Source organism: Paralichthys olivaceus, chromosome 9 (assembly GCF_024713975.1).
Source record: "Paralichthys olivaceus isolate ysfri-2021 chromosome 9, ASM2471397v2, whole genome shotgun sequence".
Classification (NCBI taxonomy): domain Eukaryota; kingdom Metazoa; phylum Chordata; class Actinopteri; order Pleuronectiformes; family Paralichthyidae; genus Paralichthys; species Paralichthys olivaceus.
In genome coordinates this window covers 12,268,555-12,289,666 of record NC_091101.1, presented here as the reverse complement: position 1 = coordinate 12,289,666, position 21,112 = coordinate 12,268,555, and the positions used below count along the sequence as shown (strand labels likewise).

At 40.4% G+C, this 21,112-nt stretch overlaps 3 protein-coding genes and 1 long non-coding RNA gene across 11 annotated transcripts in view; 3 read left to right on the top strand and 1 right to left on the bottom strand.

Annotated features, from left to right (window-relative positions):
- Positions 1-6,454, top strand: part of frmpd3 (FERM and PDZ domain containing 3) — a 75,989-nt gene extending 69,535 nt beyond the window's left edge. For 2 of the 5 annotated variants that reach the window (XM_069531334.1, XM_069531335.1), the window contains one exon: positions 660-6,454. In XM_069531334.1, the coding sequence (XP_069387435.1) occupies positions 660-3,466 (2,807 nt within the window). In that variant the 3' untranslated portion in view covers positions 3,467-6,454. The remainder of the gene's footprint in view (positions 1-659) is intronic. The other 3 variants (XM_069531333.1, XM_020092327.2, XM_069531336.1) reach the window with 3 other exon arrangements.
- The window catches only part of LOC138411365 (uncharacterized), a 76,777-nt gene extending 69,510 nt beyond the window's left edge, over positions 1-7,267 (bottom strand). The window contains exons 1-2 of the long non-coding RNA XR_011243999.1: positions 7,131-7,267; positions 6,872-6,950 (exon numbers count right to left, since the gene is read on the bottom strand). This is a non-coding gene — a long non-coding RNA (uncharacterized lncRNA). The remainder of the gene's footprint in view (positions 1-6,871; positions 6,951-7,130) is intronic.
- Positions 7,164-12,017, top strand: prps1b (phosphoribosyl pyrophosphate synthetase 1B). Of its 3 annotated transcripts, none has more exons than XM_020084560.2 (7): positions 7,164-7,526; positions 7,878-8,061; positions 8,590-8,688; positions 8,914-9,038; positions 9,222-9,395; positions 9,611-9,770; positions 10,952-12,017. In XM_020084560.2, the coding sequence occupies exons 1-7, from the start codon at positions 7,405-7,407 to the stop codon at positions 11,042-11,044; spliced, it is 957 nt and encodes a 318-aa protein (XP_019940119.1). In that variant the 5' UTR covers positions 7,164-7,404; the 3' UTR covers positions 11,045-12,017. The 3 variants fall into 3 exon arrangements, with proteins under 3 accessions (XP_019940119.1, XP_019940128.1, XP_019940111.1); XM_020084552.2 differs by having other exon boundaries at positions 7,195-7,526; positions 7,878-8,067; XM_020084569.2 differs by lacking the exon at positions 7,878-8,061 and having other exon boundaries at positions 7,190-7,526.
- A 954-nt stretch (positions 12,018-12,971) lies between these two features.
- Positions 12,972-18,736, top strand: LOC109624363 (solute carrier family 25 member 53-like). 2 transcript variants are annotated; one of them, XM_069531339.1, is made up of 4 exons: positions 12,972-13,217; positions 13,917-16,040; positions 16,901-17,018; positions 18,318-18,736. In XM_069531339.1, the coding sequence occupies exon 2, from the start codon at positions 13,924-13,926 to the stop codon at positions 14,788-14,790; it is 867 nt and encodes a 288-aa protein (XP_069387440.1). In that variant the 5' UTR covers positions 12,972-13,217; positions 13,917-13,923; the 3' UTR covers positions 14,791-16,040; positions 16,901-17,018; positions 18,318-18,736. The 2 variants fall into 2 exon arrangements, with proteins under 2 accessions (XP_069387440.1, XP_069387438.1); XM_069531337.1 differs by having other exon boundaries at positions 12,976-13,213.
- The last annotated feature ends 2,376 nt before the right edge of the window (positions 18,737-21,112 follow it).

The window sequence follows — 21,112 nt, the reverse complement described above, 5'->3', positions numbered from 1 at the left end:
ATTTACAGCATATAATCACTATATTTACTTAAGCAAATATCTTTATGAAATGGCTAAATAATCATGTTATTTCTTAAATTTAAAGCAATACATGTATAATAATATGAGGTACAGGGTTTAAGATAAGAGCCTTACTGAAAAAAATCTGGATGACCCAAACTAGAATATGAAAGCCATTCTTAAACTACTATTCCTCGTATCAAATGAAAAACAACAGGATGCACAAAAAAGGACAGCAATATGACATGAAATTGTGTCTAAAAAGATAAACCCTTTTATTAAAACTAAAATATTATGAGACTGACAAAAAGGCCAGCTCATTTTTTGATTCTATAAACACTAGAAGTAGAACGATTGCTGGTCTTTATACACTTCTTAAGCACACCCATCTGCATGAAAAAACTAGTTCATTCCAATTGGGTGAGGCAAGCCCACTGATACATATAGCTCAATCTGAATACAGGTTTTAAATCCAATCTTGAATGACTGTTCCAAAAAGGATTTCTGTCGTTTTATAATTAAGATGATTCCACTCAACCGCAAATGTCTGGTTCAGAAACGACAGTAACACACTTGTATAAAATTTAATATTTCTGTGTCATCTATATTCATTATTTCTTGATTATCCTAACATTGTGTTGTGTTGTCTTCTTCCTTAGGGTTGATTGTTTTAGCTGCCATTACACCTGAATCATCATTGGACTCAGGCCATGAGACAAACTCCTCAGAATTGACAGATGTTTCTGAGATGGTATCAGCTATGAAGCAAAACCAGAACCAGGCCTACCTGCTGGCTCACCATATTAACAAGGAACGTATTCTCTGCCGTCGTGATTTTCCCCTGGCTATCCCTGGATGCACTGCAAAAACTATTGGTACGGGGGCCTTCTCTGTAGGTCAGATTCGTGCTGGCTGTCCAACCAAGCAAGTAATCCTCAGCAAGACTGTTCCCTTTAAAGTCAGTCCCAGTCAAGACTCAGCAATACTCAGTGTTGTGACAGAGCAAGGGGGAAATCAAGACACTACTCAGACTGAACAGAAAGCAGAAATGAAGGCAAGCTCTGAGTCCACCAAAGCAAACACCCCTGACCCCCCTTCTAAGTCGCCCGAAGAAGTGTCTGATGCTTCACTGACAGCTCAAGTTAGTAATGACCAGATGCTATCAAATTTATCTGGGGAGACACAGTGCCAAAATCGTCCTGAGGGTATAAAGGGGAAGAAAACAACACCTCTTAATACAGACGCTAGCAACAAAGCCTTACCAATCCTCTTGCCTGTGGACAGAACTGCCTCTGCCAAGATTTCCCCTACAAAAATGTGCCAAGATGCCGAAACTGCCTCTAGCGAGACCACAAAGCCTTCAAGCTCCACAGAACTTCTACCAGTTGATGACCTTTTCTGCACATGCCCAGTGCAACAGGATCCAGGGCCACAACTAAGACTGAAAGACCCACAGGTTCAAAAGGTAGTAGTGTTTCAATCCTCTTCCCCAACAGATGATGAACGTCTTCAAGCAAAAGGCCTCCAGCTGGCTAGCAGTAAAGAAAATGCAGTTAGAGTAGGAGCTGATCCCAGTTTGGCAAAACCCAGCCCTCAAATACAAACCAAGTATTCCCCTCGTCTGCCTGTTCAAGCAGTGAGAGAAGAAGCAGCTGAAAGCAAGACTGAGTGTTCCCAGGGCAAATCCCACCAGGAGTCACAGAAATGTACTATCAAATCCTTTCCTATTTTAGATGATCCAACAACACCGAGCCAATCTGTAGAAATGGCATCCACTCTCCCAGCCAGAGACTCAAAGAAGCAAGGCAGTGGTAAGGGTAAGTCCCAACGCAGTGCCCCTTTCTTAAGTTTTAGAAACCTTCTTTCAGCTACATTCCCAGCAAGAATGCGAAGAGAAACAGATGAGCGAAGGGCTCAATTGCAGAAGGTCCGCCAGTATGAGTTAGAGTTTTTAGAGGAGCTGCTGAAACCCAAGTCATCCCAAGGAGAGTTTTTGCCCCAGGGATCCTCACCTGTGCCCTCAAGCACTCCTTGTGCCTGCCAGCTTCGCACCAGCCCTGTCCTAAAGGCACCGGGTATCTCCAGGGAGCAGAGACGCAGCTGTGACTGTAAGCGAATGTGTAGGGGCATGCGACTCCCCGACACACCAGTGGGCTCAACAACAGAGACACAACACAGAGGCAGAGAGAGAACTATCTCGAAGACCCCTCCAGTCGTTTCCAAAGCCCCTCACACCCAAGGTGCTACTAGGAGACCTCAGACCTTAGAGATTAAGACCACAAGAATACGCTCAACCAGCCTTGAGTCAAGAGAGCCAAGAGGAGAGCAGGGATCCTGCTTGCCCACCTGTACTTCTCAAACAGATTGCATGGGAGCTCCACAATATAAGAAGCTCCAGAGGCGCTACAGCATTGGAGAACTGGATAACAGCACCAATGCACCTGTGTATGCTGAGGTGAAGCCCAAAGCTAAGAGTCTAGAGAAGGAGATGGAGAGAGTGAGGGCCACAGGGCTGAGGCTCCCCACTCCAGTAGAGCCAGTCCACACTCAGTCTCACCAGGCAGAGGGGAAGGGGAAAAAGGGGGTTTATTTTATTCAGGGAGAAGAGCTTCTGTGTGAAAGTAAAGAGGGGACGAGTGAGGTGCTGCTGACCCTGCCCAGTGAAGACAGTGATGACAAGGATAAATGCTGCTCATTTTGTTTTTGCTACAGGAAGTGTGAGGCAGCAGATGAAAGTAGTGAGAAAGATGAGGTCTCATACTCCATACCACTTCAGGTTCTTCCAGGCATGGAGCTTGACTCACGTACCTTTCCTGTAGTTAGTAAAACACTGCAGGTCCTTAATGCAGAGGACTGCAGTGGGGAAGAGGAGGAGGAGGAAGAGGAGGAGCCACAAACACAGGAGATTGACCTAAGAGCCTGTGGTACACTAGAGGGGAGCCTGGCACGGGTACAGGCTCTACAGGGAAAAACATTCAGCTTACCCGATGGTTTTCTAAATGCACAATTGGATGCTAATGAGTTGCTAGCTATCCTGCGTCAGTGTGCTAACAGCCCACAGGCTGAGGGCGAGGCCCGTCTTCAGCCCTCACGAATTGCAGAGTACAAACAAGAGCTGGCTGTGCGCTTCAAAGAATTCAGAGCATCTTGTCGACGTGTGGCAAGTGTTGAAAAAAGTCCAACACGTATGCTTGCTGTCGTCTCAGCTAGCTTTCAAGTATTGTGTGAACTAACTCAAACCTTCATTAAATTGGTCAGAGGGGTTCGTTCAGAAGCCCAAAGGCTGCAGCTATTGAGAAAAGTTGAGGAAGTAGCTATCAACTACACTTTGCTTCTGCGTGCAGCAGAAGAATCAATGGGACACTCAAGCAGCCTGCCAACAAAGACAGTGAGCCCTCAAGTTCCCTCGAACACCAATAACATGAGCTCCCTTACTCGACCCATAAAAACTCTACCTGCCCAGTAAAAATAAATCTGGCTGGGATGTAATCACAACAGTCCGGTTTGGTGGCTGGCTACTCGATCCAAATTCATTATTTATTCATTGTTTACATTTTTTACAAGACGTGCAATGAATCATCCTCAGTAAAAATTACAATGCAGCTGTTCCATCCCATGTTTACAGGCCCTGAGGTAGCCTTGTGGATCTTGTTTTGAAATATAAGGATACACCTAACTAATGCACAATGGAATAAGAACCCTTTGACTGACTGGGTGACACAGGGCTAATCACCTCATATTAATATTCAAAATACACATAAGTCATTAAAGTATAATATTTTATATGTAATGTATATTTGAGTTGTGTCTACTTAGCAAATAATAAAGTTTTGTGAAAAAAAAAGGTAAGAATATATTTGAAATGTACTGATTTAAGAGAACTATTACAGATCATCAGAAATAAATGTATGCACTGGACAAAAATATATCAGAGATCTCGTCAAGTAGCGAATTCTGTAAAATGCTTAGTCCGAAGCGTCGGTTGGTTAGATGGTGATGTGTTTGTTGAAATATCTAACTGTTGTAATACAAAATGGAGATCTCTGTTGGCTATGTTAACAGTGTCTGGAATACTGATACAAGAGTCAAAATGAAAGTGACAGTCTTGGAAAATAACCATTGAAAGACAAGTCAGACATACAGTATTAAATTATACTGACTGACAGACAGAAGCCCATTCTCTCACTTTAACAGTGCAGGTATGTAACACACCTGCTCAGGGCAGACAATGTAGCAGAGACCCAAGTCACAGTCTTATCCACTGTACAGTAATGAGTCTTGTTACCTCACTCAGCTGTAGAGAAGGAATACCCACACTGTACACTGATAATGCACAGAGTGTAATTTACACCTTCAGTGATCACTAGCTCACATGCATCCCACATGTTGTGAATCATAGTTTTAAACATAGCCATCCACTTGCAAGTGAGTAAGCGTATCACTATAGGAGTTTGCACAACCTCTGAAATTAGCTCTGAAGTTGAAATTTATGTATTTTACTGTTAGATTCAGCATTGTTTTATTCACTCTGCTGCTGAAAAACTCACTTGAGTCCGCAACACCAGTTTAACACGATTCATCTCCTCAAGGTTAAAGCTTATACGTTTCAAAACACCCTTGTTTTATTCAGGTTTTCAGATACAATATAGACAAATTTGCTTTCTATGTGCTGTAATACATTGTGCAATCTAGCAACTATATAAGAAACACACAAAAGTAGTTTTCTATGTATTTTAATAAAACTAACACATCTGTTTCTTGTCTGAAATCTCCTTTGTGTCTCATCCTCTTGTTATTCCTCGATATTAATCACAGAGGCTTTATAGTTGTGCTGGCCTAACATGTTTAATGGACATACTGTTAAGAGAAAGTGCTGTGAAACCAACTTAATTGTGGCAACAGGGCTGCAATAAACTAAAGACAAAAATTACACCTTTTCTTTTTCTTGCAAAATAAAATGTATTAATTGGTCAGTCCTTTGGGATTTATGTCAAACCTTTTTGAAATATTGTATATAATGTCATTTCACTGTTTGGTGATTCGAAACAAATGGTATGATATTGAATGCCATACAGTCATTTAAAACAAACTTACAAATGTTTCAGAATTAATCATCATATAAAACAATAATGGTATTAATTTAATTGTACCTAATATTTTATTTTCATGTTATCTTTTAGTACTGCAGCAATTTTGAGCCAGGTACACATTTCTTTTTATTAATTATAAGTGTCTTGAATCGTATCTGTAATTCTATATCCCACTCACAATTAAACAGTGAAAGCAAATAAAGCCCACTTAAAATAGTTTTAATTTTATACAGATAATTTAATGTTCAATATGAAAAGGTAATCAGGATATCAGCTTCGTTGCACTTCTTTTATTGGTTTCAGTACCCATCTGTGGTGTTGAAAAGCACTCTCTTCTAACAGTTTTTCCTTTGCGATTAATGTGGCACTTTCCATAACCATACGTAGTGTTTTCTCTTTCACTGTACTGCATGTCTTCCCCCCTACTTTCCGGGCCACATACTTTGACTATCGAGGGTGATGATACCGTTTGTTCAGAAAATGTTCCTATTTTAACCAGACAAAAATGAAAGGCTGTGGTGGCAACATGTTAATGTTTTGCAGATGATATTCGATATGGAAAATGTATCATTCTACACTGTTATGTAAATAATCAGATAAAAAATATTTGAGAGATTAAGACATACTTTTAAAGAATTACTTGCAACATCAAGATTTATCCAACCTCTGTATTTTGTAAAAAGGACAAGATGAAACATGTCTGTAGGGTAATTATTTATAGTAGTAATGTAACATAGAGACTAATAGCAAATCATATATTTTAAAGAGTATATTATGAGTATAAAGCATGGGACATGTTTATTTTTATAAACCAAAATGTCAGACAGCGTTTTCTCATCAGCACATGAACATTTTAACATTACAGTACGAATTATCTGTGGTTGTCATTGTTCAGTTGCTTTGCAAAACTGTGTGGATTTGTCTTTGTTTCATTCACATGATGAGTCCACCATGGCTTAATCCATTGTTTCTTTATGTGCACCTGTTCATTCCTGTTTTTATTTACTGTCAATGATCTTGTCGTCACTGTGGTCTTATGTCTGTGTACAAAGTTAACTCATGTTTTAAGAGCAATAAAGTATATTATATAAACTCTTTCAGAGAATTGGGAAATGACATTGCATGCAGATAACTGGTGGCAGTGACAGGATGTCAATAGAACAAATGTCATGCAAATCTGCAGCAGGATCTTACTGTTGCCTCTGGCAAACACTGACGTGGCCTCAACAGGAAAAACCTTTTGCAGCTTTGTGTTATTTACAGTAAAGATAAGTTTATTTAAAATGGTATTTTCTGAGTTGTTTGTATAAGTGCTATTTGAAAACAGGATTGTATCTTGGCCCACCACCAGCCAGAGTACCTCTTTGCCTAAACAAAAGAGAAGATAATCAAGTGAAAATATAACTGTGGAGGTTTAAGATCTAGAGTAAAACACACACTATTTTACACACCTTAACATGCAGTAATATGCCACTGAAACTGTTTATAGTTTATCGACATTTTCATGTGTCTCGGTAGGACAAGGTCAGATGTGAATTAAAAGGGAATTCGTGAAGGCTGGATTCCATTTAGCAGCTTTGGTTTCAGAGTCCTAGTATAACGCATGTTGGCTCACTGTCACTGTCTTGGCTTATTGTGACAGTAATGTGCATAAAACTGAGCGATTGTCAATGTGTTAAGCAAACACCTGTTTCCTACTATGTCGTGAAGTGACATGTCATCCCTGAAAAGGTGCAGTGGAGTTAAATTAGCAGTGCTGTCCCTGTATGTTTCATTCTTACCTCTGGAGGACACTGCACTATGTTATAGTCCAGAGGCTCACCATGTTGACTCTGGGGCCCTGAAGGTAAAACCAGGTCTCTGCCAAACAGAGAAGGTTTAATTTAGTGAACATGGAGCAGTGTAAAGTTTCAGACACATGCCAGGAAAAACAAAAGTGGACAAACATTCATATTATTTAAGAGCTAATAAACATGTTTGGAAAATATAATGTATAATATCTGTGCTCATTAGCTGCTATGCTCGCCCCAGCGCGCTCACGTGCTCTCGCTGATCTATGCGTCTGCCTGGGCGGAATGACGTCACCACGGCATGGACGTAAGTGAAAGCGTGCGCGCCGCTCCGGGAGGATGGACAGCCTGCCGCACGCGTGACATGTGGGCTATAATGGTGGATAGGTAGAGACCCACGCTTTAGCTCTGAGACAGTAGCGTCACCTGTTGAGCGATTCCCAGTCGCCGTCGCCGACTCTTCGACCTCCTCCGGACCCGCAGCTGCCGCCTCGGACTGAACGACGCCCCGGAACCGCAACAAAATGCCGAATATCAAAATATTCAGCGGTAGCTCACACCCGGACCTGTCTCAGAAAATAGCGGACCGCCTGGGTCTCGAGCTGGGGAAGGTTGTGACGAAGAAATTCAGCAACCAGGAGACATGGTGAGTTGTGATTCTGCTGTTTTAATCGGAGGTGAACGCAGTTACACCAGCGACACGTATTTAACCAGACGTGGTGTCGCGGTGAAATTGCCGCGCAGTGTTCAGTGGTACTTGTAGTCCGCGCACGCATGAGAAGTCATGCTAGCTGACAACCGCTCTGCTAATTCTGAGCGATGAACTGATGTTGCAACGTCATTTCACTGTCTTGTGATGACCCAGCGTCCATTAGTTTAACCATACGCACACACCGGCCATTGTTTACTCCGCCTCATCCATCTCTCGCCTGCCACGGTGCGTTCGCTCCATGGCCCTGAGTGCTGTTTGTATTTGCCCCCCCCCCCCCCCCGGCAGCGTGGAGATCGGGGAGAGCGTGCGTGGGGAGGATGTCTACATCGTGCAGAGTGGCTGTGGAGAGATCAACGATAATTTGATGGAGCTGCTGATCATGATAAACGCCTGCAAGATCGCCTCGGCCTCCAGGGTCACCGCTGTCATCCCCTGCTTCCCCTACGCCCGACAAGACAAGAAGGACAAGGTGGGGGTGAGGGATATCTGTCTAATTACTTCTGTCATGCCATTTGCCATCCAGCATCATGACAAGAAGCTTGCGCCCATGTCGATCAACACTTCCCATCTCATGCTTCTCATAGATGCTCTCACATCATTTTAATCATCCTGCATGACTGGAAGGTTTTGCATGTTTAAAAACCGAATCTAAAACGTGATCTTTATTTATAAGTAGAAGTGATCTTTTGATATTAAGATGCATGTTTATAGAACAATAATTGCTATGTTTTTGCTCTGTTCTTTGAATATATTTAACATGTTGTATCAACATTTTAAGTGAAAGCCTGCATCTGTTTAGCATTTGCACAGTGGATGTTTTTTGCTGTGTTAAATATTGAGTGACAGTATTAATGGGTGTAAAGAAAATATTGTGTATATATATTGTAATATATTTAACTGAATTGTAACGCTGTCAGTTTTGTGTTATTTTTAGAAGCTAGCCATGCTTGCCAGTACACTCATTCCATGTGACTGAAGAGATCTATTTTCATTGCAGAGCCGTGCTCCTATCTCTGCCAAGTTGGTGGCCAACATGTTGTCAGTGTCAGGTGCTGACCACATCATCACCATGGACTTGCATGCCTCTCAGATACAGGTGAGCAACCCAGAAAGGGAGCTGAACAGAAATGCATCAATCAGTCTTTAGGGTTATATGTTTTGTTTGCGTTCTAACCCTGTTTGTACTTAGAAACTAGACTCTCCTTGCCTGAAGTTTACATATCAGCAAAGGGAGAGAGGATCCTTCTATTCCTGCCAGCACATAGTAGATGTTCAGCAACTCCTACCCAAGTCTGATTATCTGTTTTAATCTTTTTTCTAGGGGTTCTTTGATATCCCAGTTGATAACTTGTATGCAGAGCCAGCGGTGCTGAAATGGATCAAGGAGAACATCCTTGAATGGAAAAATTGTATCATTGTCTCACCAGATGCAGGAGGAGCCAAAAGGTATGTGTTCCAGGCCCGTGTGCATAGCTTACCCTCACCATATCTAATTCACTGAAGGTTAAACTTTTGTTGACTGAACTTATTGCTAACAGGGCTCAAATTTGACTTGTACATTTACTGTTTTATACTCTTTGTTATGCACAGCAGCTGTAACTCATGGACACAACTCTTTTCATCTTGCAGGGTCACCTCAATAGCTGACAGGCTGAATGTGGACTTTGCTCTTATTCACAAGGAGAGGAAAAAAGCAAACGAGGTAGACCGTATGGTTCTCGTCGGAGATGTGACAGATCGGGTAGCCATTCTCGTTGATGACATGGCAGACACGTGTGGCACAGTCTGCCATGCTGCTGACAAGTTAGTATTAGTATCTATTTTTTGGGGGTAAAAAATAAATTGGGAACTTTACAGCATAAGAAAGAGGTTGACTACAGTCAGGTGGCCTACTGTGGACTGGGTGCCAAACTAACAGACAAAGAGATCATTAACTGAATTTCATATAGGGACCTCTGTTCCATGATATAGCCAGGGATGTGGAGGTATGTAATTCTTTACTGTTTTTATCCCCTTAGACTAATTTCTGCCGGTGCCACCAAGGTGTATGCCATCCTAACCCATGGCATCTTCTCTGGCCCAGCTATCTCACGTATCAACAATGCCTGCTTTGAAGCTGTGGTTGTCACCAATACAATCCCTCAGGAGGAGAAGATGAAACACTGTCCCAAAATTCAGGTCAGGATACCATATTTACTTTGGTTTTAATGTAAGTGTGCAAATAGTTGTTGCACTAACGATATAATGTTTTCATTTACATTTGTTTCTTTGTCTGTTAGCAAGATTGCACAAACTACTGTACCAATTACCATAACATTTTTGAGCTTGAACCACTGCAGAGTGTGGTTCTCTGGGTTTCAGAGAAGCTGATGGAGGTGTCGGCACTGTAGAGTCTGGGTGTTAGCTCTTTTGTTTCAACCAGGCTGGTCAGACAAGCTGCTGCTACAGTACATTCTGGTGTTCCAGTGGATTTTGGGACCTTCTCAAGGCTGGGATTTCCACTGCCCTCCTCCATGGCCTGAACTTTAGTCACAGATGCAGTTTCAGAAGGCTGTTGCCATGGGAGTGAAACCACAGTAGAGTTTATCTCTGAACTACATGTTTATTATCGACAATGGATCTTAGAGTACTTTAACACGTTTGAGCATCTGGTACAAATGGACAATGTGTGACTGATCTTCTACATTCGGTTTATCTGTGGGTGGCAACCAACGTCAAGGTGTTTGATACACCAGTATTACATATTATGATTGCATAACCTCTTTAGTGGTGGTAATAACTGGATTACCCACATTCAAAGCAATTAAGGAACATGTCACCTCCCCATTCCACTCTGTGATAGAGCCCCATCGTTGCCCAAAACTATTAAAAACACATCAGTGAGCGATGACACGTTCTTTTATTACTTTGAAAGTGGAAAATGCCTTTATTACCACTGCCTAAGAGGTTATGAAATCACTCGTGTCTGTATCTTTTAGCAGTATTACTGAAAAACTACTATTTTTGAAGACATGGGCCATGAACCAAGGAAAAACCCATTAGTTTTATAGAGTAGTTTTGGATAAACTGGCAGATCCAGGATTTTTCTTTTCACTTTCTCTTATGGCAAGATATGGGAGATCCTTGTTGGTAGTTCGCTCTCTGATGGGCCTTCTAGGTTTGATTGTCTTTTGTGGATGGAAAAGAAACAAACATTTAATTGCATAAAAAGTGAATGTTGTGATTTATGAAGTCATGCAAATTCTTTTCAGAGGCTATTTTGGCTGTTTTTTTTATTTTTATAGAATACCTCCATATAGCATCAGTTGTCTGTCAGTAGTCCAGTTTTCCTCACAACTTCCCATCTTCTCTGCCTCCAGGTCATTGACATCTCCATGATCCTTGCAGAGGCCATCCGTAGAACTCACAACGGCGAGTCAGTTTCATACCTGTTCAGCCATGTCCCCTTGTAACAAATGGTGCTTGCTATAAACTTGTTTGCTGTCACACCAAATAAGAAGGAGTTGCCCCAACTGTAACACAACCATTATCAAAGATGTTCAGCTAACTAACCATAAAAAAGAAAAAAATTACAAAAAGGAAAGAACTGTTTTATCTGTTACTAATGCTGACCCCTCTCACTTGAGTTTCTTTGCCCTATGAGGAGTGTCCCTTTGTGTTCGGGGCACCAGCGTATTTATTGTACATGGTTGAATAACTTTATCCAAGACAAACTTTGTCTGCTATCATAACATAAGTCACAGAGTTTCTCCTGACCATTTCTTCCTCTCAGGGAGTCTTTTCAGTCTGTTGTCAAAGAGCTTGTATCATTATACCTGACAGGTCCCAGTGGTCAAGAGAAGCATCTGGCAAATAAAGCTGTTACAGTGCTTTTTTTGTTCCATGAAAGAGTAGTTTTTCATGTTGCTCTTGTATCTTCTGCTGATTATAATATAAGATAATAATGAAGTGAATGTGTACTGAACTAGTTTACAGTGCCACTGAAGCTCCACTCAACCAAGAGTGCCTCAACAGCCTGAAACGAAATTACTTTCACCCTCCCTCAACCACAGATTTATCTTTATTTTGTCACTGGATGAAGAGTGAACATGTTTATTAACAGGCTGAAGAAGACGTCTGGGGATGTTTCTTTCAGCTCTTGAGGTGCCCTCATTGAGTGGGGTCTCCCCAGTGTCCAGGATTTATCCTTTCTTTTGAGAAGCTGTCAGGTTTTTAGCTTGGGGTCTCTGCGGGCTGGAGCTTCCTTCATAAATGTTCACCTGCTTTTTGTTCTCTTTCTCAGTGTGTTTTTTATGTCAGAAGGAAGGATTTGTCATTAATGTGCATATTCCAAGTGTTTGTGTTTATTTTTTCAGAAGGATTGAATGCGCCAGATATCTGAGGGTGTGTTCTTAATAAAACTGAATATGCATAAAATCTTAAAAATGGTGTTTGTTTTGTTACATATGTAATTATCTCAAAGTATAACTTAATTGTATAAATGCATTTATAAAAGCTGATCATTGAAAAAAATCCAGAAATGTTCAGTGTTGGTGAACCTAGGATTTGACATCGAATTGAAGGGAGCATACCTCCTACTCTTGATAATACAGGTATGGTATTTTAAATGCTAATTTTATATTTTATTCAAATTCTCTTTTTCAAGCTATAATCCAAGGTGCATTCCAAAGACAAAAAATTTAAATGTAGGATAAAATGTAGCTTCAAGGAAAATATGCTCAATTAAGGCAGATGAAATTTAAGTCAAGGAATTAGCAGTGCAATGATAATCGCATATGAAGTGAACAGGTATTGCATTTCTGCCAAATTATATAAAAGCTCTTACATAGAAGTTACAAGAAAACAATTAATACATAATTTATATAAACAATGCAATTTGATTGAATACATAAAACAATTGAGCATAAAATTTAAAATATATAACAACAGTAACATTGTATTCAATATATAAGTAATATGATAATGGTTCATATTAATAAAGATGAGACACCTTACATAAATTGTAGGGTTCAAAATAAATCAATCGTGTTATTTCACCATTTAATAAAAGAGACATTGCACCTCCAGAATGTAACGTTTGGTCGTGTAAAGTATTGAAACAGCTTCACTTAAACAAATATATTAAAAAAAGAACAATCAACTGTTCACATTAAATATATATAGTATACTGTGTTTTGGACTAAAGACTTCCAGTTTGACAGTGTAAGGGAAGAAGTGATGTGATTATAAATAATTTACAGACCACAGGAAAAGAGCAGATGTGTTTGTTTATATCGGACTCGCCCTTAATCAAAACAGAAGGGGGTGGGTCTTTAAAGCGACGGGCGAAACAACCAATCCCAGAGCAGACGATGTCGCCGGTCTTGACCAATAGCTATTGTAGAAAGGGCGGGCCATCCACTGACAGTTCCTGGACACAATCAGGTTGAACAGTTATATGAAGGAGACCGGAATCGAACGTGTGTACAGCGGGACGGAAGTCACTTCTCCTATGAGTATTGCTTGAGAAGAGACGACCGCCGCCCCCCCACCGTGCTGTTTACACGTCTCACAGGGAGGAGGAAATTGTATTTTACACGACGCTCCACATTCACTCCCCTGGCCTGGCGGTGGCACACTCTGTGAGTCAGTGTCTCTTTCTTTCATATGTCTATGATGATATACCAGATGTTTTTAAATGTCATTTGTCTTGGTGTGAAACTCGACGTTTGATCAGCTTTTAGTTTCATTTTCCTCATGACTGTGCTCCCTACTTACAGCTTAGCCAGGGAGTTAAAAGGGACCAAAAACCCCAAAAGATAACCCATCGTCTGCTGCTTGATTTACTTTCATTCCTACATTATGGGGATTGTTATGGGGATTCATGAAAGTTCAGGTCATGCTCCGTTACCCCCTAGAATCAGACCAGGACCATGCCTGGGTGAGATAAATGTTTATCATTTACAAGATAAATCTCTGTATAAGATAAATCATCCACTCTTACTTATATGTTAATGATGATATCCCAAGTATAATTTATTTAGTTTTTTATTACGATCATCTTTTATTTTCTGTTTCATTATGAGTGTCCTTCCTATACTTGTAACTTAGCCTGCAGATGCAATTTGTAAGATTTAGGTGAAAGGGATCTATTGGTATATGTATAAGTGTCTGTGAAAGATAAATTGTCCACTCTTTCTTTTATGTTAATTAGTACTAACCATGTGTAATTTATTTTGGTGTAAAATTCGAAGTGTGACAATCATTCACTTTCATTTGAATTATGACTGTCCTCCTGGATCAGTGCATGCCTGAAATGATCTTTGTTCTCATTCCTACCTATAGCCTAAGCATGAAACCAAGTCCTGAACACAAAGAAGAGGGCCCCAGGCGCTCAGAGTGTCATATCCAGAGTTTCCTAAATGGAGGGATGTCCAGCTTGCTGTCCACCATCATTGTCTTCCCTGTCTATAAAACTGTTTTCCGTCAACAAATCCACAACAACCCTGTTCATGAGGCAGTAGGACAGCTCTTTAAAGAGGGACCTAGGAAGCTCTTCAGGGGAGTGACCCCACCATTGCTGATGAGAACCCTGAATGGCACCTTGTTGTTTGGTCTCCAGGACGCTATCCTCCACCAACTCAAGCTATCATCCCAAAGTGTCATCTCCCCATCTGCCCTGCCTGCTCTGGCTGGGTTTGGTGCAGGCATGGTTGAAGCTGTGGTGTTCACCCCCTTAGAGCGCGTCCAAAATGTGTTGCAGAACGGCCAGAATGACCGTCAGCTACCCACCCTGAATAGTGTTCTTGTCAGGCTGAGGGCACAGAGGCCGGCCACTGGGTACTACAGAGCCTTCCTGCCCATCACGACCCGCAATGCTCTAGGCAGTTCCCTCTACTTTGGTCTGAAGGAGCCCGTACGTGCTGCTCTGGCGGGAGAGTCGGTCCCTCCAATGGCTTCCTCTTTTGTATCAGGGGCACTGACCTCCATGGCAATCAGCTTGGCATTGTACCCGCTCTCTGTGCTGGTGGCAAACATGCAGGCACAGGTGGGTGGAGAGGTGAAAGGGGTCATGGCTAGTTGGAGGCTGCTGTGGAAGTCTCGGGAGCAGAGTGTAGCTCTGCTTTACCGAGGAGGCTCCCTTGTTATTTTGAGATCGTGCATCACATGGGGAATTATATCCGCTATCTATGACAGACAGCAGAAACACTCAGGCTAAGGAGACGCAGAGGAACTCTCTGAGAGATATCAAATTGCCCGGTTAAACTACTCTCTTTGAATTGATATTCAAATATAATATTACTGTAGCATGCTCCCTTGGAAATTTCCCAGGACCCCATTTTGTCTTTGTGCAGATGCCTCATCCAGTCAAGTCCAGCAAGTACACGGGTGTCATCCATCATCTCTTTCAAGCCAGCAAACACTGCTGAATGCAGAAGCCAAAGTTAACGCACCACTGCCAGGACTTGAGCCCCTGTCTCTGAGATGGTTGGTGAGGATTTAACGTTAGCCAAAGTTGTTTGTGCAGTATAGCATATGGTGCTAGGCAATCACAATTGCCTTGTTTTTTCATTTGTCTTAAAGGGGACCTTTTGTAGCTTTTTTTACAAGGCATGGAAATGTCTAGCAAAATGTTGCGTTATAGGGAAAAGGGAGACCCATACTTTTTCTCATCCTCTGCTGCTTTATTTACTGTCATGGGGACAAATGAATGTTAATGTTTATTTATAGGGCTGTGACAAATATGTTATGACTCAGGGGTCAGCACTGATACCTCACAACATGAGGGTCCTGGGCAAGAATCTGAATCGGGCAGTATATCACCACTAAACTCTATCAATCCACACAGTGTGTATCCTGCCCGGTGTGGGACATGCTCCACTACCCCCTGCAATCAGACCAGGACCATGCATGGAAGAAATAAATATGTTATTATTCACAAAATAAGTCTCAGTGAAAGATAAATTGTCCACAGCCTGTCTGTAATCTCAGTGTTTACATGTAAATCGACAGAGAATAAATGTCCATGAAAAGTGCATTAATAAACTTTCTGATGTGTCTTTGCTGTGCACACTATTCTGTGGGGGTTATATGTAGTTGTTTTGGGGGTTTTTTTGTCAGATCATGTCATATTATAATCAGTCCACTAGATGGTACTGTGTTAATAAAAATGACAACATGAAATCATCCACTCCATCAACAATGGCAGCTCAGTGCGCTTGAGCCGGGGACAGGGGCGGATGAACCGAGCCCATGGAGCAGCCCATAATATCTCCGGGAAGCCAGACAGCAGGGGTTGCATATTAGAACTCCTCCTGTGGGCTGCGGGAACCAATGAGAGATGGAGCAGCAGTTTCCCCGTAGGCGTGCAGAAGGGCGTGTTGTCTCTACTTAAACTGTTGGTTTTGCAGGGATTACACAGACGCATCTAACCTGTAGAGGACATTGTCACTGCGCAGCCTTCACCAGGTAAACTGAGTTTGATCTCTTTTTTCAATCATGCATTTAAAAAGCAGTGCAAACATCATTATTAATCATAAGACTTTCTTCTATCTATTACAGGTTTATAGTTGTTATGCAAAATTCCTGGTATTAACTATGCTGATACTTTTACTATACTGCTTATTTCTTGTACTGTATCTGAAGGAGTTGCATTCCTTTGCATGCAAAGACTCCATCTGGCAGGACTTGATCATTATTACATTGATGTACAATGTGAAGATGTGGACATTGTAATAATGCTATAGGCTACCAGGCACTGCCTCTAGATGCAATCTCACATTTGGATTGATGCAAGACCATGAGCAGAAGAACCTGTGCAGTAAACATGGACTTTTGGTTTTAGTCAGTTCTTGTGAAAAAAATGTTTTACATCTTACTTCATTGCTGTTATCTTATCTGTCTATGTGTTTGTTTGATATAAAGCAAATCACTTCAGTGATCACATGCAAATGCAAATAATTGTGTCAGTGAAAACCAGTTGTCTCCTGTGGAACTGAATACCTGTAAGAAACATGACACCACATTAGAGCTGTTTGTTCATTGTTGGCAGGTAGGTGGTGAAGTGCATGTTGTTTCTTGTGACGGGTTATGTAATTCCAGTGTTCGGCCTGGTCCTGTCTTTATTAACTGAGGTGTGGCTTGATAAGTGTCCCTGTATGGACACGCACTGCACATAACATCTTCAGTGATCGAGAACAAGAGTGGCCTCATGCTTTCTCGAGGATTCATTGCAACATAATCTGATGCCCTCTCAGTGAAAATCCATGTTTTGATCTGAATCATAATTTTTGCTCTCTCTCTCTCCCTCTACCACTTTTCTCCATTAGAACTCTTCCAACATGAGCGACAAAAAACCTGATGTCAATAAGGACATCAAGGACTATGACGTCTCTAAACTAAAGAAGACTACTACAGCAGAAAAGGTGTATAAACCAACTTCTAAAGGTAAGTGCTTTAAGGCCCAGTGTATAAGATTTAGGTTGAAAAGGAACTATTGGCAGAAATGTAATGTAGAATAATCCTTATGATGTTTTTACTAGTTTGTTTCATCTAAATTGTATGAATTGTAGTTTTCTTTACCCCAGAAAAGGCCCTTTATATTCAAATACTTTATAATTACATTGAGGGGGTCCTCACTACGGAGGCCACCATGTTTTTTAGTCCAGACTGGAAAAACTAAACACCTTTTGAGTTTTTATGTCAATTAAACGCTACCACAGGTTCTTTTTCATGTTTGGAAGGAGATTGTGAGGTGAGGGGTGTTCAGCTGCAAAATGCAATTTCAACACTAGTTATGAGGCCCATGTTATCAGAATCAGAATCAGAAGTACTTTATTAATCCCTGTAGGGAAATTCAAATGTTACAGAGCCCCTGAGAAAGAGGTGAAACAGCAAAAGCAGGTATAAACATAGTAATATAAAATATAAAAATCAAGTAAGGCTAAAAGAAATAAAAGATATACATATGTAGAAATAAAGACCGGGTATGTATAGATTTACATTTGTGCATGAGTAAAGTAAGTTAAAGTATACACAGTATACATTATTAATCTTTATACTTTACGCTGCATATAGTAAAAAAAAAAAAGAGACCCACTTTACATCTGGTGTGTTAATATGAAAGTGAGGCAAAGTGCTCCTCCTTTCCTTCCAGAGGCTGAGAAGCTCCTGGCTGACTAACACCCGACTGACTTTTCAAATCTTTCATTGTTAATTTAACATATATTAAGAGAAAGCCCAAACAGAGTGGGGAACTCAAAGGGTGTAGCAGGCATTTATCTATGAAAAGATTCCACAGAGTTGCTTTATGGGAAATGTAGGAACCAGTTTTTTTGGAGATCAAAAGCTTTGATTTTGACAGTTCATTATAAAAATTGTCTAATTTTTCACAAACTTTTAACAAGATAGCACTTCTAATCTGCTGCAGCGACTCTTCAATTATTTTGCACTCTAAACATGGAAGGCTGGAGACACTCAACCATTGACTGTACGTTTTTCGTAGCTTATTTGTATCAGCCAAATAGGAGCCATCTGTGGCACCAGCTGCTGCACGGAAAATATTTGACAGTGATGCTTCATATTATGATTGTTCTGTGGTGTATGCATCAGATTTTAGGTTTTAAAATTTACTAAAAAATATTGCAATGTCTAAAGATTGTGTGAAATCAGTTTGTTTTCTTGTCCTGACGACATCCACACTCATACTGATCACCTCATATGTGTCTGTGTCTTGTGATCACACAGACATCGAAGATGAGAAGAAAGAACAAAATGTGAAGAAGTAACCAAAACACGCCTGCCATGACTTCTCCTCTTCTCGTCCGCCCTTTTACCTGTCTGTACTTGAGTCAGGACTCTGCCCATCTGCCTCTGTTTTCCACTGCCATGTCTGATTACAAATGGTGTTTGGGTTAGGGAAAAGATCTGTCCCAAAGTAAATTCAATGGATGTATCTTTACTGTTTTTTTCCCATTCAATGACTAAAAAGAGGGTGATAAAGATATGACAGGGCATAGTTAAAAAACAAACAAACATGAACAACTGTATCAACGGAAATCAATCAAAGATCCTGCTTTGTAACAATTCCACATTTATACTGCTAAATCGTGCCATTAAAACAAAAGGTTGATATTTTTGTTTCAATAAAAACATCAATGTTAAAATGTTTTGCTTGAGTTGCATTTGTCTATATTTTATCAAACTGTCCTGCACAGCATCATGTTTAGTTCAGGAATTTATTACATATCACATAAAATATAACATATTTATTAGAACAAGATTGTTTCTAATGGACATCCACAGAAGTGGAAAACAAAAATGAAAATGATTATAATTAACACTTGCCCATTCTCAGTTATTGCAAAATGTTTCCTATTTTTGGTGTAAGATGGTGTGATGCAGAGTCAATCATCTTTAATCTTTAAGCAGTGTCAATCATCTTTACAGTGCTCCAGTTACATAAGTGTAATATTGTCTGCCTTTTGCAAGGACAAATGAAAATGCAACATAAAACTGAAGCTAAGACATTTTTTTTGAGAAATGGGTCTATAAATTTACCTAATGATTTGCAATGAATAGTCCACCTTATATAAAAAACATCCATTAATCCATCGTTATCCCTGGAGCGTGGGGTATGGACAATCCAGCTGACATTGGGCGAGCAATGACATCCTGGACAGGATGCCAGCCTATCACAGGACCAACAAACTGTGACCATTCATGCTCACATTCACATCGACAAACAATTTAAACTCTCCTATCAACCTAACATCATCTGCATGCCATGAACTGTGGGAGGACGCCAGAGGAAACCCACTGAGACAGGGGAGAATATGCAAACTCCCCACAGAAATACCTAGAGCCTGCCACCTGTGATGCAAAAGTGCACACCACTGCACTATTTTGCCGCACATAATTTACAGATTTTTAGAATTGGATGTCAAAGGACTTGAGTTAGAATTCATTATCACTCTCCTCATGTCCAGTACTCAGCACACAAGGGAAAACTTAGTCTTTCACTGCTCTATGTGCACAATAAATCAAACAGATGTGAAAGTTGTCTTGAATCAGAGTCTGTGTCAATGTCCAATTCTTCTTCTTCATGAGCATGAATAGTCTTAGTCTTACTTATTTTATTTTTTAAATGGTGGAATGATTCACCACCTGAATGCCTCCTGGATCTAGATTTACAGGTTCTAGCCTGCTGAAGAAAAGGGAATGTGTGAGCTGAGGTGTTGCACATTCCAGTCTGACAACATGAAATTGTATTTATGCTGATAAAGTGACAGTTGATGTCTGAATTTAGTTTCCACATGCAGGGACTTCATGTGTACTGTTTTAATGAAGGAGATGAATAGCAGCACGTGCACATAAAGCTGCAGTATAGATGTGCTTTAGAGAGCTCATAAGACAGAGCCCTGCACCTCATGGATCATTTATTCTGTCTCATTGATTGCTCAAGGTAGAGCTGGCTGTGTTTTTCCACCACAGGCCTGCTGAAACATGCTCATACAGCAACATGCAACTACTTGAGATCATACACATGCTTTGTATCCTCACACTGGCTTCAGTTGGAATTTATTCACCAAGATTATGATGAGTTGAGCAGATATACTCCAGCTATATGGGAGATTGTTTCAGAGATTAAAACATACATTACTTTCCAAGAAGCATGATATCCTTTATGAATCTGCAAAATGTTAAGGAATGTGTGTTGCTTTCTTTTTATCCAGAAATCTTTCAGGATCAGGCTTGTCTGTGCTCTGTGACAGGAAAGATTGCAGCACAAGTAGAGACAGGTCGGATGAAGACAAAACTTAATGATAGGAGGTAGAGAGTCAGTTAATGTCCTCAAAACAAACATGAAGCCAAAAGGCCAACATCACATTTCACAAATGTAACTGTAACTTCTCGGTTTATAACACTGCTTTGTCACATTTATCGAAACCATAATTTATTGTTCTCTTTTCTTTAGAACTCTAACATTGGCATTATCGAATGCATTATCTAAGCGAGACCTGGTATTTGTGAGTAGGCCAACATGACCACAGGGTACGGGTGTCTTGGATCCAGCTGTGGAATAATCTTCGCCTTATACATGTTTGAAATATACATTTTACTTTAAATTTAAAAAACTCAAAGAAGATTGGTTTCACTTTTCTATTGTAGAATGACTGCCATTCTCCACTGTCCTGAATCATGAATCATTTTCATACTTTTCTCTCCATCCATGATTGCACCAATATGTGAACAGCGACACCCCATGGCTACAATGGAGGTTAGACAGAGACAATAATGATAATAATGTTTTTATTTTTAGAGCATTTCTCAAAACAAAGTTACAACGTGCTTCGCTAAAAGAACGCACAAGTAAAAACATATAAAAATAACATAAAAACAAAGTCATAAAAGATTAATAACACTTAACGTGTAGGAGAAATGTAATCATCATCTCTCATTACAATAGTAAAAACTAGAATCAGGGAATGCAATACAATAATAGTATGTTTTAAGTTTTGATTCAAAGAAAACTATTGACT

Bases quoted from the DNA above. Each gene is read 5' to 3' on its own strand.
- prps1b (XM_020084552.2), top strand. From the start codon at position 7,405: ATGCCGAATATCAAAATATTCAGCGGTAGCTCACACCCGGACCTGTCT. The intron at 7,527-7,877 runs GTGAGTTGTGAT...CCCCCCCGGCAG, and splicing joins TTCAGCAACCAGGAGACATG to CGTGGAGATCGGGGAGAGCG. The intron at 8,068-8,589 runs GTGAGGGATATC...TTTTCATTGCAG, and splicing joins ACAAGAAGGACAAGGTGGGG to AGCCGTGCTCCTATCTCTGC.
- LOC109624363 (XM_069531339.1), top strand. From the start codon at position 13,924: ATGAAACCAAGTCCTGAACACAAAGAAGAGGGCCCCAGGCGCTCAGAG.